This window comes from Alexandromys fortis, unplaced genomic scaffold, assembly GCF_014885135.2.
Source record: "Alexandromys fortis isolate MF-2015 unplaced genomic scaffold, M_Fortis_MF-2015_v1.1 scaffold_177, whole genome shotgun sequence".
Taxonomy (NCBI): Eukaryota; Metazoa; Chordata; class Mammalia; order Rodentia; family Cricetidae; genus Alexandromys; species Alexandromys fortis.
The window spans coordinates 2,134,529-2,155,454 of record NW_026068056.1 but is presented as its reverse complement, the minus strand read 5'-3'; the positions used below and the strand labels follow the sequence as shown (position 1 = coordinate 2,155,454).

At 39.5% G+C, this 20,926-nt stretch overlaps 1 protein-coding gene across 4 annotated transcripts in view; it reads left to right on the top strand.

Annotated features, from left to right (window-relative positions):
- Positions 1 to 20,926, top strand: part of Lmbr1 (limb development membrane protein 1) — a 133,686-nt gene that overhangs the window by 67,866 nt on the left and 44,894 nt on the right. For 3 of the 4 annotated variants that reach the window (XM_050119922.1, XM_050119920.1, XM_050119924.1), the window contains 4 exons: positions 9,266 to 9,392; positions 10,020 to 10,088; positions 10,847 to 10,911; positions 15,305 to 15,377. In XM_050119922.1, the coding sequence (XP_049975879.1) occupies positions 9,266 to 9,392; positions 10,020 to 10,088; positions 10,847 to 10,911; positions 15,305 to 15,377 (334 nt within the window). Of the gene's footprint in view, positions 1 to 2,179; positions 2,273 to 9,265; positions 9,393 to 10,019; positions 10,089 to 10,846; positions 10,912 to 15,304; positions 15,378 to 20,926 lie in introns of those variants that run through there. The other variant, XM_050119923.1, reaches the window with a different exon arrangement.

The following is a 20,926-nucleotide window of genomic DNA, read 5'->3' as shown; positions in this document are numbered from 1 at the left end:
TTCCTTTTTTTTTTTTTTTTTTTTTTTTTTGGTTTTTCGAGACAGGGTTTCTCTGTGGCTTTGGAGCCTGTCCTGGAACTAGCTCTGTAGACTGGGCTCTGCCTCCCCAGTGCTGGGATTAAAGGCGTGAGCCACCCGGTCCTCTTGTTGTTTAGGTTCTCTGGGATTATGAATTGTAGGCTATTTTTTTTGCTTTATGTTTAAAAGCCACTTATGATTGAGTACATATGATATTTGTCTTTCTGGGCCTGGGTTACATCATTCAATATGACGTTTTCTAGAGACATCCATTTGCTCACAAATTTCAAGATGTCATTATTTTTTCCATTGTGTAAATGTACCACATATTCCTTATCCATTCTTCAGTTGAGGGGCATTTATGTTACCTCATTTTCTACAAATTCTACTTCCTTGGCTGTTTGGTGTCTCCCCTGACTCCACCATTTTTCTTCCCATCCTTCTCCTAGTTTGGTTGTCCCGCCTATAATTCCTGCCTGACTAGTGGCCAATAAGCTTTTTTATTAAACCCATCTGAGTCACAAATCTCTACAGTGTACAAAAGGATTATATTCCCATATCAGAACACATATCATTAAGAGAAAAAAGTAACAAATGCTGTCAAGAATTAGAGGAAAGGGGAACACATATACCCTACTGGTGAGAATATGGTCAGGTTAGCCATTCTGAAAAGTAATATGGAATGTCTTTTTTAAAAAACCTAAAAATGGAATATCAAACTATTATATGATCTAACCATACTTCTCCTGGGAACTTAAAGGTTTTAGGTTACTGTGACATTTAATTTTAATTGTAAAGTTGACTGGATTTAGAATCACCATGGAGACATACTTCTAGGTGTGTGTGCCTTTGAGGATATTTGTAGAAAGCTCTTTTTTTTTTTTTACTTTATTCCTTCTATTTATTATTCATTTTTATATTTCAATTACAGTTCTCTCTTCCTATTCCTCCATTGCCTTCTCCCATCTTACCCATCCACTCCTATCAAGGGTAAGGCTTCTCATGGGGAGTCAACAAAACCTGGCATATTAAGTTTAGACGGGACCAAACCCCTCCCCACTCGCAGAAAGTCTTAACTGAAGAGGGAAGACATACCTTGAATGTGGATGGCATGTCTCATGGGCATGTCTCATCTCTGTTAGCTTCCTGACTTCAGACTTAATGTGACAGCTTTCCATACTCCTACTGCCTTACCTTCCCCACTCTGATTGCTGTATCATTTTGAACTATGAGCCTTCAAAGTGCTTCTTGTTAGGTGTTTGGTCACAGCAATAAAAAATAACTCATACAATCAGCTCACAACAGAGATACCTATAGGTCTGCGTTTATTGTGCCAGTGGTCATATTGTTGGTTAATGGAATCAGCCCAGGTATCTGTCAGTGGATGACTGAACACACACAGACACACATACACATATGCACACATGCACACACATTGAGTTTCATTCAGTCACGAAGAATGAAATGGTGTTTGCATGAAATGGATGAGAATCATCACATTGAAGTCAGGCAGAGTGAAGACAAATACACATTTTCCTCTAATATGAAGACCCTAGATCCAATCATCCAATCAATCAATCTGTCAGTCAATATATCTCTATCTATCTATCTATCTATCTATCTATCTATCTATCTATCTATCTATCTATGAATAATGTGGAAGCAGAAGCTTTCTGGGTGCTGTCTATCTGGGATCAGGAAGATTAGTGGGAAGGGGTGGGGGAGAAAGATCAGGGAATGGGGGTACATGATACTTAAGTATTTAAATGAAAATGACTTTGTGAAATCTGTAACTACATACAATGAATATACACTAAGAAAAATGATGAGTTCATCAATACGAAGACAAATGAATAAAAATAAGCATTTGCGTGAAGCTGACTGTGTTGGCTAGTTTTTTTTAAAATGTTTTATTTATTTTTTTCATTTTACATACCAGTCACCCCTCCCTACTGTCTTCCTGCTCCCTCATACCTTCCCCCGATCCAACCCCCTATCCATTCCTTAGAAAGGGTAGGGCCTCCCATGGGGAGTCTACAAAGTCTGTCACATCAAGTTGAGGCAGGACCAAGGCCCCTCCCCCCGGTATCTAGCCTGAGCAAGGTATTTTTCCATAGGGAATGGACTCCAGAAATCCAGTTCATGCACTGGGGGATAAATCCTGGTCCAACTTCCAATGGCCCCACAGACTGCCCAAGCCATAGAACTGTCACCCACATTCAGAGGGTCCAGTTTGGTCCTCTGCAGCTATCAGGTCAGTCAGTAAACTCCTCCTAGCTTGGGTCAGCTGTCTCTGTGGGTTTCCCCACCAGAGGACCCCTTTGCTCATATAATCCCTCTTTCCTCTCTATGACTGGACTCGGCCCAGTGCTTAGCTGTTGGTCTCTGTATCTGTTTTCATCATGTACTAGATGAAGGTTCTATGATGACAATTAGGGTAGTCATCAATTTTATTACAGGAGAAGGCCAGTTCAGGCATCCTCTTCACTATTGCTAGAAGTCTTAGCTGGGGGTTATTCCTGTGGATTCCTGGGAGTTTCCATAGCACCAGATTTCTCCCTAACCCTACAGGGGCTCCCTCTATCAAGATATCTCTTTCCTTGCTCTCCCTCTCAGTCCCTCCTCCAACTCAACCATTCTGTTTCTTTAAGTTCTCCTCCTCCCTCATCTTTATTCCTCTCTCCCCACCCTGTGCTTCCAATTTACTCAGGAGGTCTTGTCTATTTCCTTTTCCCATATCTCTCTTAGTGTCCTCCTGGTTACCTAGCTTCTCAGGGGTTGTGGGTTATAACCTGGTTATTCTTTTCTTTATGTCTAATATCCCCTTAAGAGTGAGTATGTACCATGTTTGTCTTTCTGGGCCTGGGGTACCATACTCAGTTTTTTTTTTTTCTAGTTGCATCTGTTTGCCTTCAAATTTCAAGATGTCATTTTTTTTTTTTTTTTGCCGCTGAATAATATTCCATTGTGTAAATGTATCACATTTTCTTTACCCATTCTTCAGGTTAGGGGCATCTAGGTTGTTTCTAGGTTCTGGCTATTACAAATAATGATGCTATGGACATAGTTGAGCACATGTGCTTGTGGTATGAAATGAATGTACATCCTTCGGGTATATGCCCAAGAGCTACCGCTGGGTCTTGAGATAGATTGATTCTCAATTTTCTGAGACTGTTATACTGATTTCCAAAGAGGCTGTGTAAGTTTGTACTCCCACCAGCAGTGGAGGAGTGTTCCTTTTACCCCACATCCTCTTCAGCATAAGCTGTCTTCAGTGTTTTTGATCTTGGTGTTTCTGACTGATAAAAGATGGAATCTCAACGTTGTTTTGTTTTACAGTTTTCCTGATGGCTAAGGATGTTGAACAATTCCTTAAATATTTTTCAGCCATTTGAATTTCTTCTGTTGAGATTTCTCTGTTTAGATCTGTACCCCATTTTTAAATTGGATTATTTGGTATTTTGATGCCTAGTTTTTGGAGTTCTTTATGTATTTTAGAGATCAGCTGTTTGTCAGATGTGGGGTTGGTGAAGATCTTTTCCCATTCTGTAGGCTGCTGTTTTGTCTCATTGACTGTGTCCTTTGCCTTATAGAAGCTTCTCAGTTTCAGGAGGTTCCATTTATTAATTGTTGCTCTCAGTGTTTGTGCTATTGGTGTTATATTTAAGAAGTTATCTCCTCTGCCAGTATAGTCAAAGCTATTTCCCTTTTTCTCTTCTGTCAGGTTCAGTTTTTATGTTCTGTCAGGATTTATGTTGAGGTCTTTGATCCACTTGGACTTGAGTTTTGTGCATGGTAATAGCTACAGGTCTATTTACTTTCTTCTACATGTTGACAATCAGTTATGCCATGTCACCTTGACACATGTTAAAGCAGCAGTTCTCAACCTGTGGGTTGTAACCCTTTGAGGGTTGAACTTTCATAGGTTGCCTGACACCATGAGAAAACACAAATATTTACATTACAATTCATAACAGTAGCAAAATTATAGTTATGAAGTAACAACAAAAATAATTTTATGGTTGGGGGTCACCATAACATTAGGAACTGTATTAAAGGGTTCAACACCATTAGGAAGGTTGAGAACCAGAGAACTCTAATACTGTGTTAGGTTCCAAAAGGAGGGAACCTCAGTTGAGAAAATGCCTCCATAAGATCTGGCTGTAGGGCATTTTCTTAATCAGCGATTGATGGGGGAGGGACCACTCTATTGTGGGTGGTGGCACTCCTGGGCTGGTGGTCCTGGGTTCTATATGAATGGCTGAGCAAGCCATGCTGGTCAAATCAGTAGGCAGCAAGCACCCTTTCAGGGCCACTTCATCAATTCCTGCCTCCAGGTCTGGACCTGTTTGAGTTCCTGTTCTGACTTCCTTCAGTGATGGACTATGGTATGGAAATGTAAGCCAAGTAAATCCTTTCCTCCTCAACTTGTTTTGGTCATGGTGTTTTATTATAGAAATAGTAACCCTAACTAGAACACTGACACTAAGAGATATCAGTTGGTTACTCAAGAGTTAGTAGACAAAGAGGAGATTGTAGGGAGACTTAATATTTTATTTAGCATTTGAGATATTCTGTGAGATAAAGGCCTGATAAGGATGTCTAGTCCTTGGTACTGTATTGATGGAAGTCCTCCTACTTTATGATTATTTTTTAAAATTCTGTCTTGGGGTTCCTCTAGATAATTCTCATTGGAGAACATTTCTATAGGACCTAGTGAGTTTAATGGGGATATACTGTAGGCCTTCATATTGTTTGTGGTTTTGTGGACTTCCTTCATTAGTTATATATCTGAGGTGAGATTCCAGGCTGATATAGAAGTTCTAGTTAGGTTACTATTGCTATGATGATTGCACAGCTGGAGCTAGGCTTGGAAGTTTGGGGATAGCACAGACAGGGTAGGGTTTGGAGGGATATACTGGGCATGACTGTTTTAGGTGGAGATTGGGCAGGCAGGTGTTGTTCTAGAGAAACCCGTTAGGCAAGGCCTTTTCATGAGCCACATGTCTGGATCTAGGCCCAAGAATGTAAAGATAGTGCAGGCAGGGTTGGTTCTTCAGGGACTTACCAGGGAAAGCCAGTATAGGCTTAGGAGTTTGGGATCCCAATCACTTTTTCTTTTTCTTGTTTTTTTAAAATTTTTTCCTAATCATTTTTTATGTAAAATTTATAACTAAAGAATTATTAGCATAGAAATAGAAGAAAAAGAGCCTTTCTGGGTAACCAATAGAGTATCTTGATGTGATGTAGTATACTGAGACATATCTCTTTTTCTTTTTTTAATATTTATTTATTATGTGTACAATATTCTGTCTGTGTGTATGTCTGCAGGCCATAAGAGGGCACCAGACCTCATTATAGATGGTTGTGAGCCATCTATAATGCCGGGAATTATACTCAGGACCTTTGGAAGAGCAGGCAATGCTCTTAACCACTGAGCCATCTCTCCAGCCCCCAACTGAGACATATCTCACACATTTGAATTATATTGAACTTTTGTAATTCAGGACTTTGATTTACATGTTAACTATTTAGTTACCCTTTAAGTATTAATTCTTTGAGAATTTCATGCAATATGTTTTGATTATATTCACTCTACTCCTCCACCTAACTCCTCAAGTCTATCCCCATCTCCTTCACCCTCCTGACTTTGTGTCCTTTTCTTTTCCTTTAATATTCCACTGTATGGATCTGCTTCCCATGTATTTCTGGGTGTGGGAGCATCTACTAGAGCATGGTTAATCCACCAGGAGCCATACCCTAAAGAAAACTGGCTTTCTCACTCAGAAGTCATCAGCTGCCAACAATAGCGCTTCAGCTAGGGGTGGGGGCCCATGGACCTTTCTTCCCTCTATGCTGAAATATTAACTTGCTTGATCCTGTGCAGGCAGTCTGTGCTGCTGTGAGTTCTTGAAGTGCAGTGGTTCTGTCATGTCCAGAAGACACTTTTGCTTAGGTCTTCCACTACCTCTGGCTCTTATAATCTTCTGCCTCCTCTTCCGTCATGGTCCTTGAGCCTGGTGGTCAAGGGGAAGACATTGTTAGAAATGTCCTATTTGTTGCTGGGTGCTCTACAGATACCTATTTTCTGAATTTGACCAGTCATGAGTTTCTGTGCTAGCAACTGTACAAAGAAACAGACCTGATGAGGTCTGAGAGTTGCATTAATCTGTGAGTATAGAGCTATGAATTTAAACAGCAGTTTGATACTTGTCAAAATAATATAATAGATTCACTTCTGGGATCTGCGAGCTCCCCAACCATGGGTTGTTGGTGATATTTGAAGTATTAGACATGTGTTTCCTCCTGTGGAGGGGGCTTTAAATCCAATCAGAAGACAGTTGGTTATCCCCATAACACCCATGCCACTGTTGTATTAATGGGCCTATCTTGCCATGCTAATTTTTCTTATTGTTCACAGAGTTCACAGCAAGGTAAGACTGTTGTTGACTTTTGCCTCCTAGCAGCCATCATTGCACCTTCTATGAAAGCTAGCCAGCAGGGAGGAAGCTCTAGTTAGTCCCAACTTGATTTCTCCATCATGTAACTAGTGTGTGGTGCTTTCAGTAATTCAGGCTTATCATCAAGTTTTGGGGGACAACCAAGAGCAGTGACAATAATCTGCCTGGCTACTGGCCAATCAGCATTTTATTAAACCAATAAAAGTGACAAATCTTTACAGGCTACAAGACCATCGTCCCACAGCTCTGTAATACATAATTAAAAATTAAAAACAATTTTGTTTTTTGTGGAAAAACATTACACAACATATTTTGATGTTTTTCCCTTTCACCATTTTTCCGGATCTTTTCCACCTCTACCTACTCAACTTTATGTTCTCTCTGTCCTTCAAACAAAACAGAAAACAAACAATAGCAGCAACAATAAATATCCCCACAAGAAACAAAAGAAAAAACAGAAACCAAGAAACAAAAACACAAAAATGAAATTCAAAACAAAAAGCAAAAGAAAAATAGGATAAAAAATTTCTCAAACAAAACAAAATGAAACTAAAAGTTCATTAAAATAGAATTGATTCTGTTTTGTGTTAGCCAACTATTCCTGAGCACAGGGCCTTCCCTGAAGTGTAGTTGATATTTTTGTTGAGACTTCATTGGAAAAAACTGATTTTCCCTTTGCCAGAGGGTATCAATTCCATGTAGTTTCTTTGTTATGGGTGGGGCCAAAGTTAAAATCAGTTTTTATACAGAATCTTACTTTGTAACCCAGACTGTTTGTGAACTTGCCATGTATCCTAGATTGGCCTTGAACTATGTTTTTTAGGGTATCTAAACCCTCCTGCTTCAGGCTTCTGAGTGCTGGGATTGCAGACTTGGGCAGCTATGCTTACCTTGTCTTTTGATTTCTCCTTTCTTGAAATAGCTGCTCTTTACTAGACCTAATGTGTTAAGATATGAGCCTGATTCCTTTTGGTCCAGTGGCCTTCCTTGCCATACTTTACTCATACTTTGGATGAGCTGGCACATTTGAACAAGTGTTTAAAGCCTACTGTTGAAGGATAGGTAGGAAAAAGCTGCTTTACTCTGATATCAGTACACTGGGCTGGGGCATTTCTTCTCTGTGCCATGACTCAGGACTGTAGAGATGTGATGCCAGTGTTCTTGTCCCTGTCCTGCAGCTCAGCCAAAATGAAATGTGTCCGAGTCTTTGTAACTTAAACCTTTAAACCATTCTCAGTATGAAATGGAGGGAGACTAGATTCCAGAGAAAGCAGGTGCACTTATAAGTTTGTTGTTAGAAGTTAGAGATATAAAGCAGGGATGTAAATCTTTGAACTAATTTACAGAAACAATCATTTGGTGACTTTCTAGGAGTAATAAAGTTTCAACTTAGCTTTGTCTAGCAGTTTCCAAGTTTACAAGTCTTTTGGTCCAACTTTTTGAGGTCAGAATCTGTTTGTTTATTTTAAAAATGTGCATGATGATTCCTTATTATAGTCAAGCCTCATAAACTAGTTGTTCTCCCATTGTATATGAAAAATGAATGGAATATAGTTGGTGTTGCTGTTCATCAAGCAGTTCTCCAGCTGGTCACTAGAGGACTCCAGAGGCTGCAGGATGTTGCTGGGGGCCCTTCTGATGTCCCAATGTCTTCAGTGTGTCAGATAGTCTGTCATTCCTTGATTAGAACCACAGATGGAAATTCGCAATGTCCTTTTTTATGTGAAGTGCTAGGAGAGTAATAGTTAAAAATGTTTCTTCAAAATGCTGGTATGATTGATTTTTTTTGTGCTTTAGTCCAAGTTTATTATTTTTTAAAATATAATTTTGATGAGCTCCCAATAGATCAGCCCCACTGTCTCCGTGGGTGGGTGCACCCCTCGTGGTCCTGACATCCTTGCTCGTGTTCTCCCTCCATCCGCTCCTCCTTGGGAGCTCAGTCCAGTGCTCCAGTGTGGGTCTCTGTCTCTATCTCCATCCATCACCAGATGAAGGCTCTATGGTGATATGGAAGATATTCGTCAGTATTGCTATAGGATAGGGTCATTTCAGGTTCCCTATCCTCAGCTTCCCAAGGGACTAACTGGGGACATCGCCTTGGGCTCCTGGGAGTCACTCTAGGTTCAAGTCTCTTGCCAACCCTAAGGTGGCTCCGTTAACTAAGATATGTGCTTCCCTGCTCCCCTATCCAACCTTCCTTTATCCCAATCATCCTGTTTCCCCAAGTTCCCCCAATCCTCCCCTTCTCACTTTTCTCTCCCTGTCCCCCCTTATCCCCAACCCAAATAATCCATACTTAGTGAATTCTAGTGTGTTTTACAGTCCTAGAATTCCAATTCTTCTCTTCTAACGGGCATAGATATGAAGTCAGAAAAAAATTACTACTTGTTCTTATTTAGAAACCAGTGTGGCACCATGTTGTGGAATCTGTATATCCTTGAGTGTAAATCAGCTCTACACTACAATTTGGATAATGGAAAGTTGGACTACATTAATGTATTGTAGTCTTAGATAGAAAATAATATGAATATTGTAAATACACATTTTATTAAACATATAGTCAGTTTATAGTTAAAAAATATAATTTTGAAAAGTCACTCTAAACATAAACCTTAAACAGTACTTTCTCTAATAAATATAGATTTATATAAAACATAATATAAATTTATTCAAAATAAATAAACATTTTCTTCCCATCCAAAGGATGGCTCTGTGCTTTCAAATAGAAGCCTAGTTGCTCATGAGGTGATACAAGTATTAAAACACTGTTGTTGTTGTGTTTCCAGGGGATCCGAGCCCGAGTTTTGGAAACTCTGGTCATGTTGCTGCTTCTTGCATTGCTGATTCTTGGGATGGTGTGGGTGGCTTCTGCCCTGATTGACAGCGATGCTGCCAGCATGGAGTCTTTATATGGTACATGATTACTGTTTTAAATTATTCCTATGATGGGCATCTGAGTTTGGGATACAATTATATGGGGTTTTAAAACTTTAAAATAATTCTTTGTGCAGTTAACTCTTTTACAGAATTTAGATGTCTTTAGAGATATTTAAACAAAGCAATAAATATTCATTTTTTCAGAAGACTAAGCTGTTTTCCATCTATTTTTGTTTAATTAGTTTCTATTCTTAAAATTCCATTGAGTATTTTCTCCCTTTGAAACATTTTTTTTTCAATTTTTTTCTTCCTTCCTTTTTTTCTTTCTTTTCTTTTTCCAAGACAGGGTTTTACTGTGTAGCCCTGAGTATCCCGAAACTCACTCTGTAGACCAGGCTGTCCTTGAACTCACAGAGATCCAACTGCATCTGCTTCCTGAGTGCTGGGACTAAAGGCATGCATCACCACTACCACTGGCTCAAAAGGGTTGTTTCCTATTTTTTTTTTACTTTAGAAATTTTTATTCTTAATTTAAATAAGACCATTTATTCACTCAGATATGCAGTTAAAATTTTTTTATCACAAGTTACTATTTATTAAGATAAAATATAGACTATTTTATTTACTACACTTTCTTATTAAGATGCATTGATATTTTCACAGATCTCTGGGAGTTCTACTTACCGTATTTATACTCCTGCATTTCACTGATGGGATGCTTGCTGCTTCTCTGTAAGTACTCTTCATGGTGACACCGGCAGGACAGTGAAGTCTTGTCCCTGGAAAACTGTGGCAGTTTTCCTGATGAGATTTCTTAACAATGGAGACTGGTTTTTGAGTTGTCCTTAACTTTTTTTTATTATTTCAGATAAATTTTAATAATTGAAATAATTGGGTGCTTTTCTTCACTAAGGAAAACCTTTTCCACTATGTTGGACACACACCCACCACAAAACTAACATGTTCCCCGTGTATCTCCTCCTCCCACCCCATGTGCATGTTCTTTCATCCACTCTAGCCCACCTGTAACACTGGAGTTACTTTAAACGGAGAGAGTAAAATTCTTTCTGATGACTTTGTAGTCTTTATTTCAAAATTTGTTTGGTTTTACTGAAGACATCATACTCTTCTCAGGAATAGTATAAGTTGTCAAACATAGTTCAAAGGACTTGTGACTGTAGTTGTTACTTTAGATACTATTTTCTGGCTCTCAGTTCGAACAGGTTAAATGTTGTATTTTTTGGGGGGGTTATTTAATTTGTTTTAAACAAGAGTGTTGATCCTTTGCAATCTTGACTGTTGTAGTCTTTTTCCATCCTCACATTCCATGTGCTATACATGGGCTCCTCATGCTGTGCTAGTTCTTCTTTGGTGGGGTTGAAGGCCTTCTGATGGAGTGCCTGGTGAAGCGAGGTTGGAGATGAGGATATACCTAAAATGCTCTTGCAGCTGATTTTTCTGTTTTCTCACTAGTTATTTCATTTTTGCAGTGTGTACCCCAGTTGGCCTTTCCCGTATGTTCACAGTGATGGGTCAGTTGCTGGTGAAGCCAGCGGTAAGTATTTTATTTTATTTGGGTTTGCTAAATATTTATGTTTATATATTTGATCATATAACAAAGATTTTAGAAAACTAAGGACAGTATTCTTTAGGTTTATCATTCATGTTTTTTATTTTCTAAAATCACTTTTTTAATCTTTAGAAACAAAATCTGTTTTTGCTTTTCAAAGTGCTTACTATATGCACTTAAATAAAAAAAAAGTTTATATAGAAAATTTTAAGACAAGCTTTGCAGTCGTTTGTAAGTATTTGTGTGTTCATTGCCCTGAATCCAGCAGTAATTTTATCTGTTTTAGAATTGATCACACAGCTGACCATGGTGTTAATATCCCTGATTCTAGGTTATGAGAGGCTTGGGGATTGTGAGCTCAAGACTAGTTGGGCTACAGAGTGAGGAGAGCTGTCTACACATAAAACTAATAAATCAACCAAAGCTCCCAGACGAACACAAAACAGAGACAAAAAGAAAATTGACAGTATTCATACTTTGATTTATGAACCAGTTTCTGAAAATATACACGTTGTATCTTGAATTATACTTTTACTCTTAGAAATGACTTGTAGTGGGTAACAATATAATGATCTGTTCCTAGTTCTCTGATCTTTGAACTTTTTTTTTTTTTTTTTTTTTTGGTTTTTCGAGACAGGGTTTCTCTGTGGCTTTGAAGCCTGTCCTGGAACTAGCTCTGTAGACCAGGCTGGTCTCGAACTCACAGAGATCCACCTGCCTCTGCCTCCCGAGTGCTGGGATTAAAGGCGTGCGCCACCATCGCCTGGCTTCTTTGAACTATTTTTTACAGACAATAACTTCTTAGCTATTCCTAGGCAATCTGCCATTCATCATTTAAGTTCCTTCCCTGGCTCCTCATTGCCTGCAAACTTACATCTCAGCTATCCACACATTTAGGGTTTTCTCAGTGTTCTGTGCTGCACTTCTCTTCTGCTCCTGCAGACTCTCAGAACGGTTTGAAGCTGCCTTGCTGTGGTACACAGGGCTCTGTGCTGTCTCTGCAGGGCAGCTCACCTGCCACAGCCCCCAGCATACTCCTGGAGGGAAGTCCAGATGTCACTGTGGTCACTATTGTACTGCCTTCTCCACATTTACCAGTGCCTGTGGCTTGTGTCTGACCAAGGCTATCTCTGGAGCTATTTTGGCCCAGGGCCCTTGTGGTGACGTCATTAAGGAAGCACACTGAGGCAATATTATGGTAGATGATCTTTCAGTTATCTCTTATTTGATTTTGAAAGTTACAATCTCTCATTCAGTTTCTTTTAAAAGAGGTTTTGTGATACCGAATTCATTTAGTTTCTTCTACTTCTATGTTCTTTTTTTTCTATTTCCTATAGACAAGTTTTCAATTCCCACTCTTAGTTTCCAGTTTTGTTACAGCTCTACCCTGTGCCCTGGACCTTCTCTGTCATTGAACCTTATCTACAGATGGTAATGAGAAGAGGAGGAAGCCACTTATAGTCTGCTAAGCACTGTTGACTAATGCAGAGCTGCAGCTCCACCTCCTTGTTTATAAAACCAAAGTACGTCTGTGTCACCTGTCTCTATGCCGCCTTTTAACAACACCTACACAGCCTTAGTTGTTTTTATTTCCTTTCTTGTTCCTAATAGCCAGTGCACATGACTAGTTACTGAGTAATCATGCGTCTGCCCCATGCTGGTTCTAAGTGCTATATGCGACACACAGTTTCATGTCATCTTGACAGGCCGTAACGTGGGTGTTGGTGGTCTCATTTTGTAGGTAAGTTGGCTTCAGGGAATCTGAGTAGTTAGTCACAGAGCTGTGGAAAGGCAAGTTTGAACCCATAGCCCAGGCTCCAGAGCACTATCTTCTAGTCCTACAAGAGCTTCAGAGTAGCAATTTCCTCCTCATGAACTTGCCTCCTTTCTCCCTCTGTGTTTACACATGGCTTTCTCTACCTGAAGTGCCTGTTCACTTCTCGGAGTTTAGGCTGTCAATCAGGTCAGGTAATTTAGCCATCAGAAACACTGGCTCAGTGTTCTTTCTCTTCAACTTGAAGTACTTTTTCCCTCTGACCTTTGCTAACATTTTATTTAAGCCTCAGTTTTGACATTTATTTTAATCTCAAAGTTACTGTTTGAAATTCTTATCTTGGTTGCTCATGTCTGAGTTCTGGTTAGTCCACAGTAGTGTTGAGCCAAGGCCCTGAAGGCACTTGGAGTTTCCCTGTGACGCCTTTGCTCCTTAGAGCATGAAGTAGAGAAGATGCTGGAATGCCCAGAGGCACATGATATACACACATTTCTGTGCTTCTCCTCTTGTCATTCAGGTGTGGTCTGAATTAGCAATAGTTTATACTGTGAAATGAAAATCCTAAAAGTGTTAGGACTTAGGACAAGTAAATGTGACTAATTTAAATATAAACATCTGGAAGTGATGGGAAACACTGATGGAGAGGAGAGTTCTTGTCTCTGCCCCTCATTGAGACACAGTCTTGGATTACTCTCCCTTTGGTCTTCCAGCCGGCCTCATCATAAACCACTCCTGCTTAGGACCCCATGCTTTTTAGCCTGTGTTGCTTTTCAGCCTTAGTAAGGTCACTGGAGACGTCTTTTTCTCCTTTCTCCTCGCATGTGATGGTCATTCTGTATCATTATCTATTATTTACTCCTTCCTTCCTTCCTTCCTTTTTATTTTTATTTATTCATTGTGTTTCACTTCATGCATCTTGGTCCCATTCATTTCCCATCCCTGTGTATCTACCCTCTGTCCTTGCACCCCCCCCCCAATTAAATTTAAGAGAAAAAAGAAAGAAAAGAAAAAGGAAAAAAAAATTCTTAGCTTGGAAGCTATAGCATGACATAGGAAGTAATGCAGTAAACCCCTCTATCCATATATCTTAACTTGCAAGTGTTCATTGCAGAGTCTGGCCCCCTTGCTCATCACTGCAAAGGTAAACTCATGCTGGCGGTGAGGACAAGGGAGAGCTGGTGGGTTGACCAATACTGCGACTACCCAGGCCCAGAACCAAGGTTGTGGGTTGGTTCTCCCCCAATATTCACCCCATCTGTGATCTGCTGGAGCCTGTGAAGGGGCCAGTCCTGCAGACCCAAATCTAGTTTTTCTTATTTATTTTGTTTTTATTGTTTTATTACTCCCAGGGTGGATCTGGTGATAGATACATCTGTTCAATGATAGCTGAGTGCCAGGCTGAAGGGAACGGTAGATACTTGTGAAAGGACTGGAAAGCAGTGGGTTGCTTTACGAATGTGTTCAGGTGGGAACCACATGCCTTTAGAGCAACTTGTCGAGTTGGCAGGTGTGCAGAAACAGTCATCCCATCCTTACTTTACTCCAGCAACTCCTCCCTTTTTGTTGCTTTGCTGGAATCAGTAGCTTGGTCTTGAGTGACAGGATGCACTGCGTCAGCTCTGCTGCCTTCACGCTCTCCAGAGACAGAACCTTCTCACAGAACAGTTAGTTAACAAAGCCAGAATTGAAGTTTTGGGTTTTACTGGTTTTGAAGACAATCAAGATACTATCCCACACAGCTGGTGATTGATGAACGCTCTACCCCCCTTCCCCCATTGTATGGATGCTGTTGAGTGTTTGTGTGTAAACACACTGCTTTTCTAAGGTATTGTCTTGGATGGATTTTATGAGCTCAGCTTCCAGTACTCATGGAAGTACTTGCTGTATCAAGTTAAAAAATGGGATGTTCTGTGTGTCTCTGATAAAGTTTATGGAACTTTTGTTTTATTTTATTTTTATTTTTTGTTTTTTAATATTGAGGCAGGGTCTTATTGTGTAATTCTGGCTAGCCTGGAACTTGCTATGTAGATGAAGCTAGTCTATATGTGATTGTGAACTGGCTTGTGACTGGTGGGAAGCCAACTCAGGCCCTTTGGAAGTGCAGCCAATGCTCATAACCACTGAGCCATCTCTCCAGCCCCCAGTTTACAGATTCTTAATTTAGAGAATAGGTAAAAAACACATGGGAGACAAATATTGTACTACATGTTCTCTTCCTTTTAGCTCTAAAATAACAGCTTGCTCATATAGATGTATTTGCTGTGTTTGACTCTGTTTAAAATCCATGCCCTTGAGAATACTACTACAAAGTGTAACCCTTTAAGCCTTAAAATATCCAATTTAGATGCATTTAGATTTTATTCTATTAAGTTTTTAACTGTTCGGTTAGTACTAAAATAGAAAAACATAAATGTCTTAAAAATAAAGTATGTAAAATATGTTTAAATTTTTCACAAATTATATAGTTTGGACATTTAATTTTGGTGTCCTAGTTATTTGAGTCAATATAACACATGGTCTTAAAACAGTAAGCTGCAGAGCCTGGGGTGTCCTATACTTGAGTGTGTCTCACTGCATTATTAAGTAGTTCATCTTTTTATTTAGATACTTGAAGACTTGGATGAACAAATTTATGTGATTACCCTAGAAGAAGAAGCACTCCAGAGAAGACTACATGGTATGTATCTTACATAGTTAGATCAGGTAGAAAAATTAATTCAATAGCGACACACAGTTGAAGAGTGGAAATATATACCTCTCAGAGGCTTACAAGTGACAAAGGGAGCTTGTGAGAATTGGAGGGAGATGGGCCAGGGCCACATGGTTGGCTTTCTGGTAGGCAGTGACCACAACAGCTCCTTAGACATCTGCACTTAAGGTGCTGCAGGTCTGCACACTGCCTCAGTGACTTAGGCCTGCTTTTCCCCTTTCTGTTGAGAGTTGAAGGTAAGAGTAACCTTTCCTAGGAGATCCTTAGGAGCACTGTTACTCAGGTGGTTTTTATACCGGCCTTGAGTTAGTCTTTCATTGCTGGAATTGTTCTGGCTGGCAAGCTGCCTTAAAAATGAGTTTAGGGAAACTCCTTAATAATGTGTTGCTGTGACTGGCCACTGTAGGTTATTTCAGGTGGAAACTAAGAGGCTGAATTGTTTATAATATAAATGATTCTAGGGCCAAGTTGATATTTGACTGTATAAAGAATTGCAACTTCTGTGGTTTATTGGTTAGCATCTGCAGAGGGGAAAAGCTAGACGATAATAATACTTCATGATTTGCTGCTTTAAACTTTTTAAAAAATATTTATTTTATACATATATGAATATATTGCCTGCATGTATGTCTGTGCACCATGTGCAAGCAGTGTCCATGTATGACAGAAGAAGGCATTGGATCCCTTGGAACTAGAGTTACAGATGGTGTGAGCTGTCATTTATTTGGGTGCTGAGAATCAAAACTGGGTCCTCTGGAAGAGTAAGCAGTGCTCTTAACTTCTGAGCTATCTCTCCAGCCCCAACAATTTGCTACTTTTAGGAAAGAGTAGAAGTAGGCCCTCAGTAAGGTAAGTCATCTTCATGGATTTTATTAAATATTTATTTAATATAATGTTAAATGCATTTTGTTGTAGCAATTATTTTATATTTTAAATTATAAAGCAAAAAGTATGTTTTACCCTTGCTCTGGGAAGAATTATAGAACAGTAAGAATATCAGACTCTAAAAGTGCACTCATGTTGCTGCTTTATAGGACTGATGGTGGCATTTTACTAGTGTGTGTGCTGGAGGTTATTATGACAGGCAGCTTTGGGATATCTCTTCTCTCCAGTGCATTCTTATAGTGCCCTGGAAAGACTCAACACTTGGCTGGTGGTAAGAAGGACTTGTTTTACCTTGACTGTAGCATGATGTGTAGTGGCATGGAGTTCCCATGTCCCTTGAAATGTATTAGTGTAGCTGAAACATGAAATGTCTGACTGTGGCTTCTCCAGTGTTCTCCGACACTTGACAATGCTGTTGTAAAGCTGTTGAGTGGTTTCGTTCTTTTTCATAAGCCATTAATGAAATAGCAAAGTTGTGTTTGTTTACAGTGTCAGTGTCCTGAGGAAGCCATTCTGTCCTCAGCCTGTTCCCTTTCTCTTCCTGATTTTGCATCAGATGTGAAGATGAATTAAGACCGTTTCAAGATGATTGACTAGTTGACTGATGGAAAATGAATAAACAATAAAAATAAATAACACTTTAGTGCCCAACCACAAGAGAGGGATCTATAGAATTGTACATATGTGGTTAAGGTAGCCACTGCCTGATGCCCCTCTTAGTTGGCAGAAGTAGAGGTACAGCTTCTGAATTACCTGTGATCATAACCAAACTCTATGCTATTCCTCACATAGTCTCCCTTCCATGCTGCCTGGAGACTTAAGGCAAAGGGTGTACTTAGCCCTCACCTCACTCTCTGTGACAGGTCATAGTAGATGAGTTCATAGTGTCTGAACTCCTGCCCCTGTATCTCTGAATGCCTTATTTCTGATGTAGTTTCCATGTTCCCTAGCTCCTATAACTTTGGCACATGCTGCTTATATCTGAGGATTAATCCACTTGTGACTCCTACATCCTCACCCCTCCCTTTCCTTACTACAAACCCTCCCAATATACCCCTCATTTTTCTCTTTCAAATTCATGGCTATTTTGTTCATTAATTGCTTTTATGTACATATATTCATAAATACAACCTACTCAGTCTGTATAATGTTATATATGTTGTATATTTGTATTTGGGGCTAACCATTAGATGTTGACTCACTACTTGGCATGCTCTTCCCTGGGGAAGACTATTTCTCAGCACTATAGTTCTTTGTATAAGGTTGAGGCCTATGGAGCAATAAAAAAAGAAAAGGAAAGTAAAGGGATACAAACAGGGAAAGAAGTTAAACTATCCTTTTTTTGTAGATGACATGATAGTAAACATTAGAGATCCCAAAAATTGTATCAGAAAACTTTTAGAAACAATAAACAAACTCAGCAATATTGCAAGATACAGAATCAGCTTGCAAAAATCAATAACTTTTCTATACACCACCAATAAACATACAGAGACATACTCTTTGTTTTAGTCATTGTTCTATTGCTGTGAAGAGACCATGACCAAGGTAACTCTTATAAAAAAACATATAGTTGAGCATTTTCTTATGGTTCCAGAGGTTTAATGTTATCATCATGGTGGGGAGCTTGGTGACATGCAGAGAGATGCTAGAACAGTGGTTGAGACAGTAGCTGAGAGCTACATCCATAGGGAGGGAGGGAGGGAGAGAGAGAGGAAGAGAGAGAGAGAGAGAGAGAGAGAGAGAGAGAGAGAGAATATGAGAATAAGTGAGCCTGATGTGAACTTCTGAAACTTCAATGCCCATCCCCAGTGACACACTTTCTCCAACAAGGCCATAGCTTTTAATCTTTCTATCCTTTCAAATAGCTCCATACCCTGGTGACTAAACATTCAAATATATATGCCTATGAGGGCCATTCTTATTCAAACCACCACACTTCTATTCACAATAGCCTCAAAGAAGATAAAATACCTAGGAATAAACCTAACCAAGGAAGTGAAGGACCTCTACAATGAAAAATTTAAACATCTGAAGAAAGAGATAACATCACTAGAACATGAACAACATCTCATGTTCATGGATGGTAGAATTAATATTGTGGAAATGACTTTATACTGTTTATACTTTACAGACTTAATATGATCCCAGTCAAAATCACTACCTCATTTTTCACAGAAATAGAAATAACTATCTTAAAATTCATATGGACCCACAAAAGACCTAAAATAGTCAAAACAATCTTAAGAAAAAAGGACAGTGTTGGAAGGATCATCATTCTAGATCTTAAGATCAATTACAGAGCCATAATAATACAATTAATATGGTATTGGCACAGATATAGACACAAACCTGTGGAACAAAATCCAAGACCCAAACATGGGTACTCATGACTTCAGGCAGTTGATATTTGACAAAGATGTCAAAAAGATAAGCTGGAGAAAAGAAAGCATCTTTAATAAACGGTGCCTGGAAAACTGGATGTCCACCTGTATGAAGACCTTATCTGTCACCTTGCACAAAAACTAACTTCAAATGGAGTGAAGGATTGAAGGTGAAACATGGAACACTGAAACTGCTAGAAGAAAACATAGGCAGTGCCTGCATGATGTAGGAAAGGACTTCCTGAATAAGACTCCATTCACTGAATAATTGAGGCTAATAATTAATAAGTGGGATTTCATAAAGCTAAAAAGCTGCTGCACACCTAAAGAAACAATCAACTGGGTGAAGAGGAAGCACGTAGAATGGGACAGAAACTTTGCCAGCTATATATCTGACAAAGATTAATACTCAGAATATATATTTAAAAAAAACCCTCAAAAAATAGAGCCAAAAAAATGAACTATCCATTAAAAAAAATGGGCCTGGAACATGAACAGAGAATTCTCAAAAGAAGAAAAAAATGGATTAAGAAATACTCAAAAATGTTCATAATCCCTAGCAATTAGGGAAACGCAAATCAAAACTGAGATTTTATCTTATCCCAATCAGAATGGCAAAGATCAACCGAACAGTTGACAACAAATGCTGGATGCAGCATGGTGGAAAGGGGGCCCTCATTCACTGTTGGTGAGGTTGCAAACTGGGGCGATCATTGTGGAAATCAAAATACTAAAGCTAAAAATACATTTACCATGTGTCTTAGTTACGGTTTTTACTGCTGTGAAGAGACACCATGACATGGTATCTCTTATAAAGGAAAACATTTAATTGAGGTAGTAGCTTACAGTTTCAGAGGTCTAGTTCATTATCATCATGGTGGGGAGCACGGTGGCTGGGAATATGGTGCTATACAGGCAGACATGGTGCTGAAGAATTCTACATCTTGATCCCAAGGCAATAGGAAGTGAACCAAGACACTGGGCATGGCTTGAACATATATGAGACCTCAAAACCTGCCTCTACAATGTCACACTTCCTCCAACAAGGCCATACCTAATTCAACAAAGCCACACTTCCAAATAGTGCCAGTTACATTCAAACTACCATATCATATGACCCAGTTCTTCCACTCACTCATTGACATATGTCTGAAGAACTTGACCTCAGACTCCACAGATACTTGTTCAGCCATGTTCATTGATGTGCTGTTTACAATAGCGGGATGACTGACTTTCCTCAGATATTCCTCATTACTTCAGCTGCTGACCTTGCTTCCTGTTTCTTCCTCCACACTTGTCACTGCCTATACCCTCTCTGTGCAGCCTCTTCTCTTGGCCCTGTGGCTGTCTTAGCTGTGTTCTGGCTTAGGTCCACCTTGCTCAGATGCCAGCACTTGTCTTTATTCACTGACCCAGGGACTTAGCTGCTACCATTCTGTTCTCCCCTTCAAGGTGGCTCATTTTCATCTGCATGGAGACACATGTGCATTTTTAAGGGAACCACAGGAGGGGAGGGAGTGGGAACTGGATTTGGCATGTAAAATGAGAAAGGATAGTTTTTTAAAAAAAATAAATAAAATAAAAAGTAAAAAAATTGTTTTTACGTTATCCATACAAAAGTTCTTCTATAGGAAGATAGGACGAGCCTTGAAAAGCCCAGTGTAGTGAGGACAGAGATCATGTGTACTAGGATGTGTGATATCAGCCCTTCCCCAGTCTTGTGTTTGGCCACCTGAAGCTGAATGAAGAAATACTATGCATGTTTAATTTCCTGGTTTGGGACACAGACCATATCATTTTGAGTTCCACCTCCACCTGGCCTAACAGATTGCCATTTGACAGGTTTGTGGTGATCCTAGAAACTATAGAAACTAGATACATAATCCGCTATGACTGACATAGCATATGACTTAGCTTGCAGGCTGGATGCTGATGTGTCAGTGGGACTACCAGAAGCTGGAAAAGGAGGAGTGGGAAAAAGAAGAGGTGATGCTCAGAGGTACAAAGTCTTAGAGGAGCAAGTATTAAGAGTTAATGTACTATATAAAGACCATAGTTGATAATGAGGACAAGTGCTGGCAAAGATATAGGGACAGAGGAACAATTATTCACTACTGGGGGAATACAAACTGGTGCAACCAATATAAATAAGTGTGGATGTTCCTCAAAAAGATGGAAGTAGATCTGCCACGTGATCCAGCTCTCATTGTCCAGGAAGATGCTAAGCAAGCTGCTGATAAGAAAAGT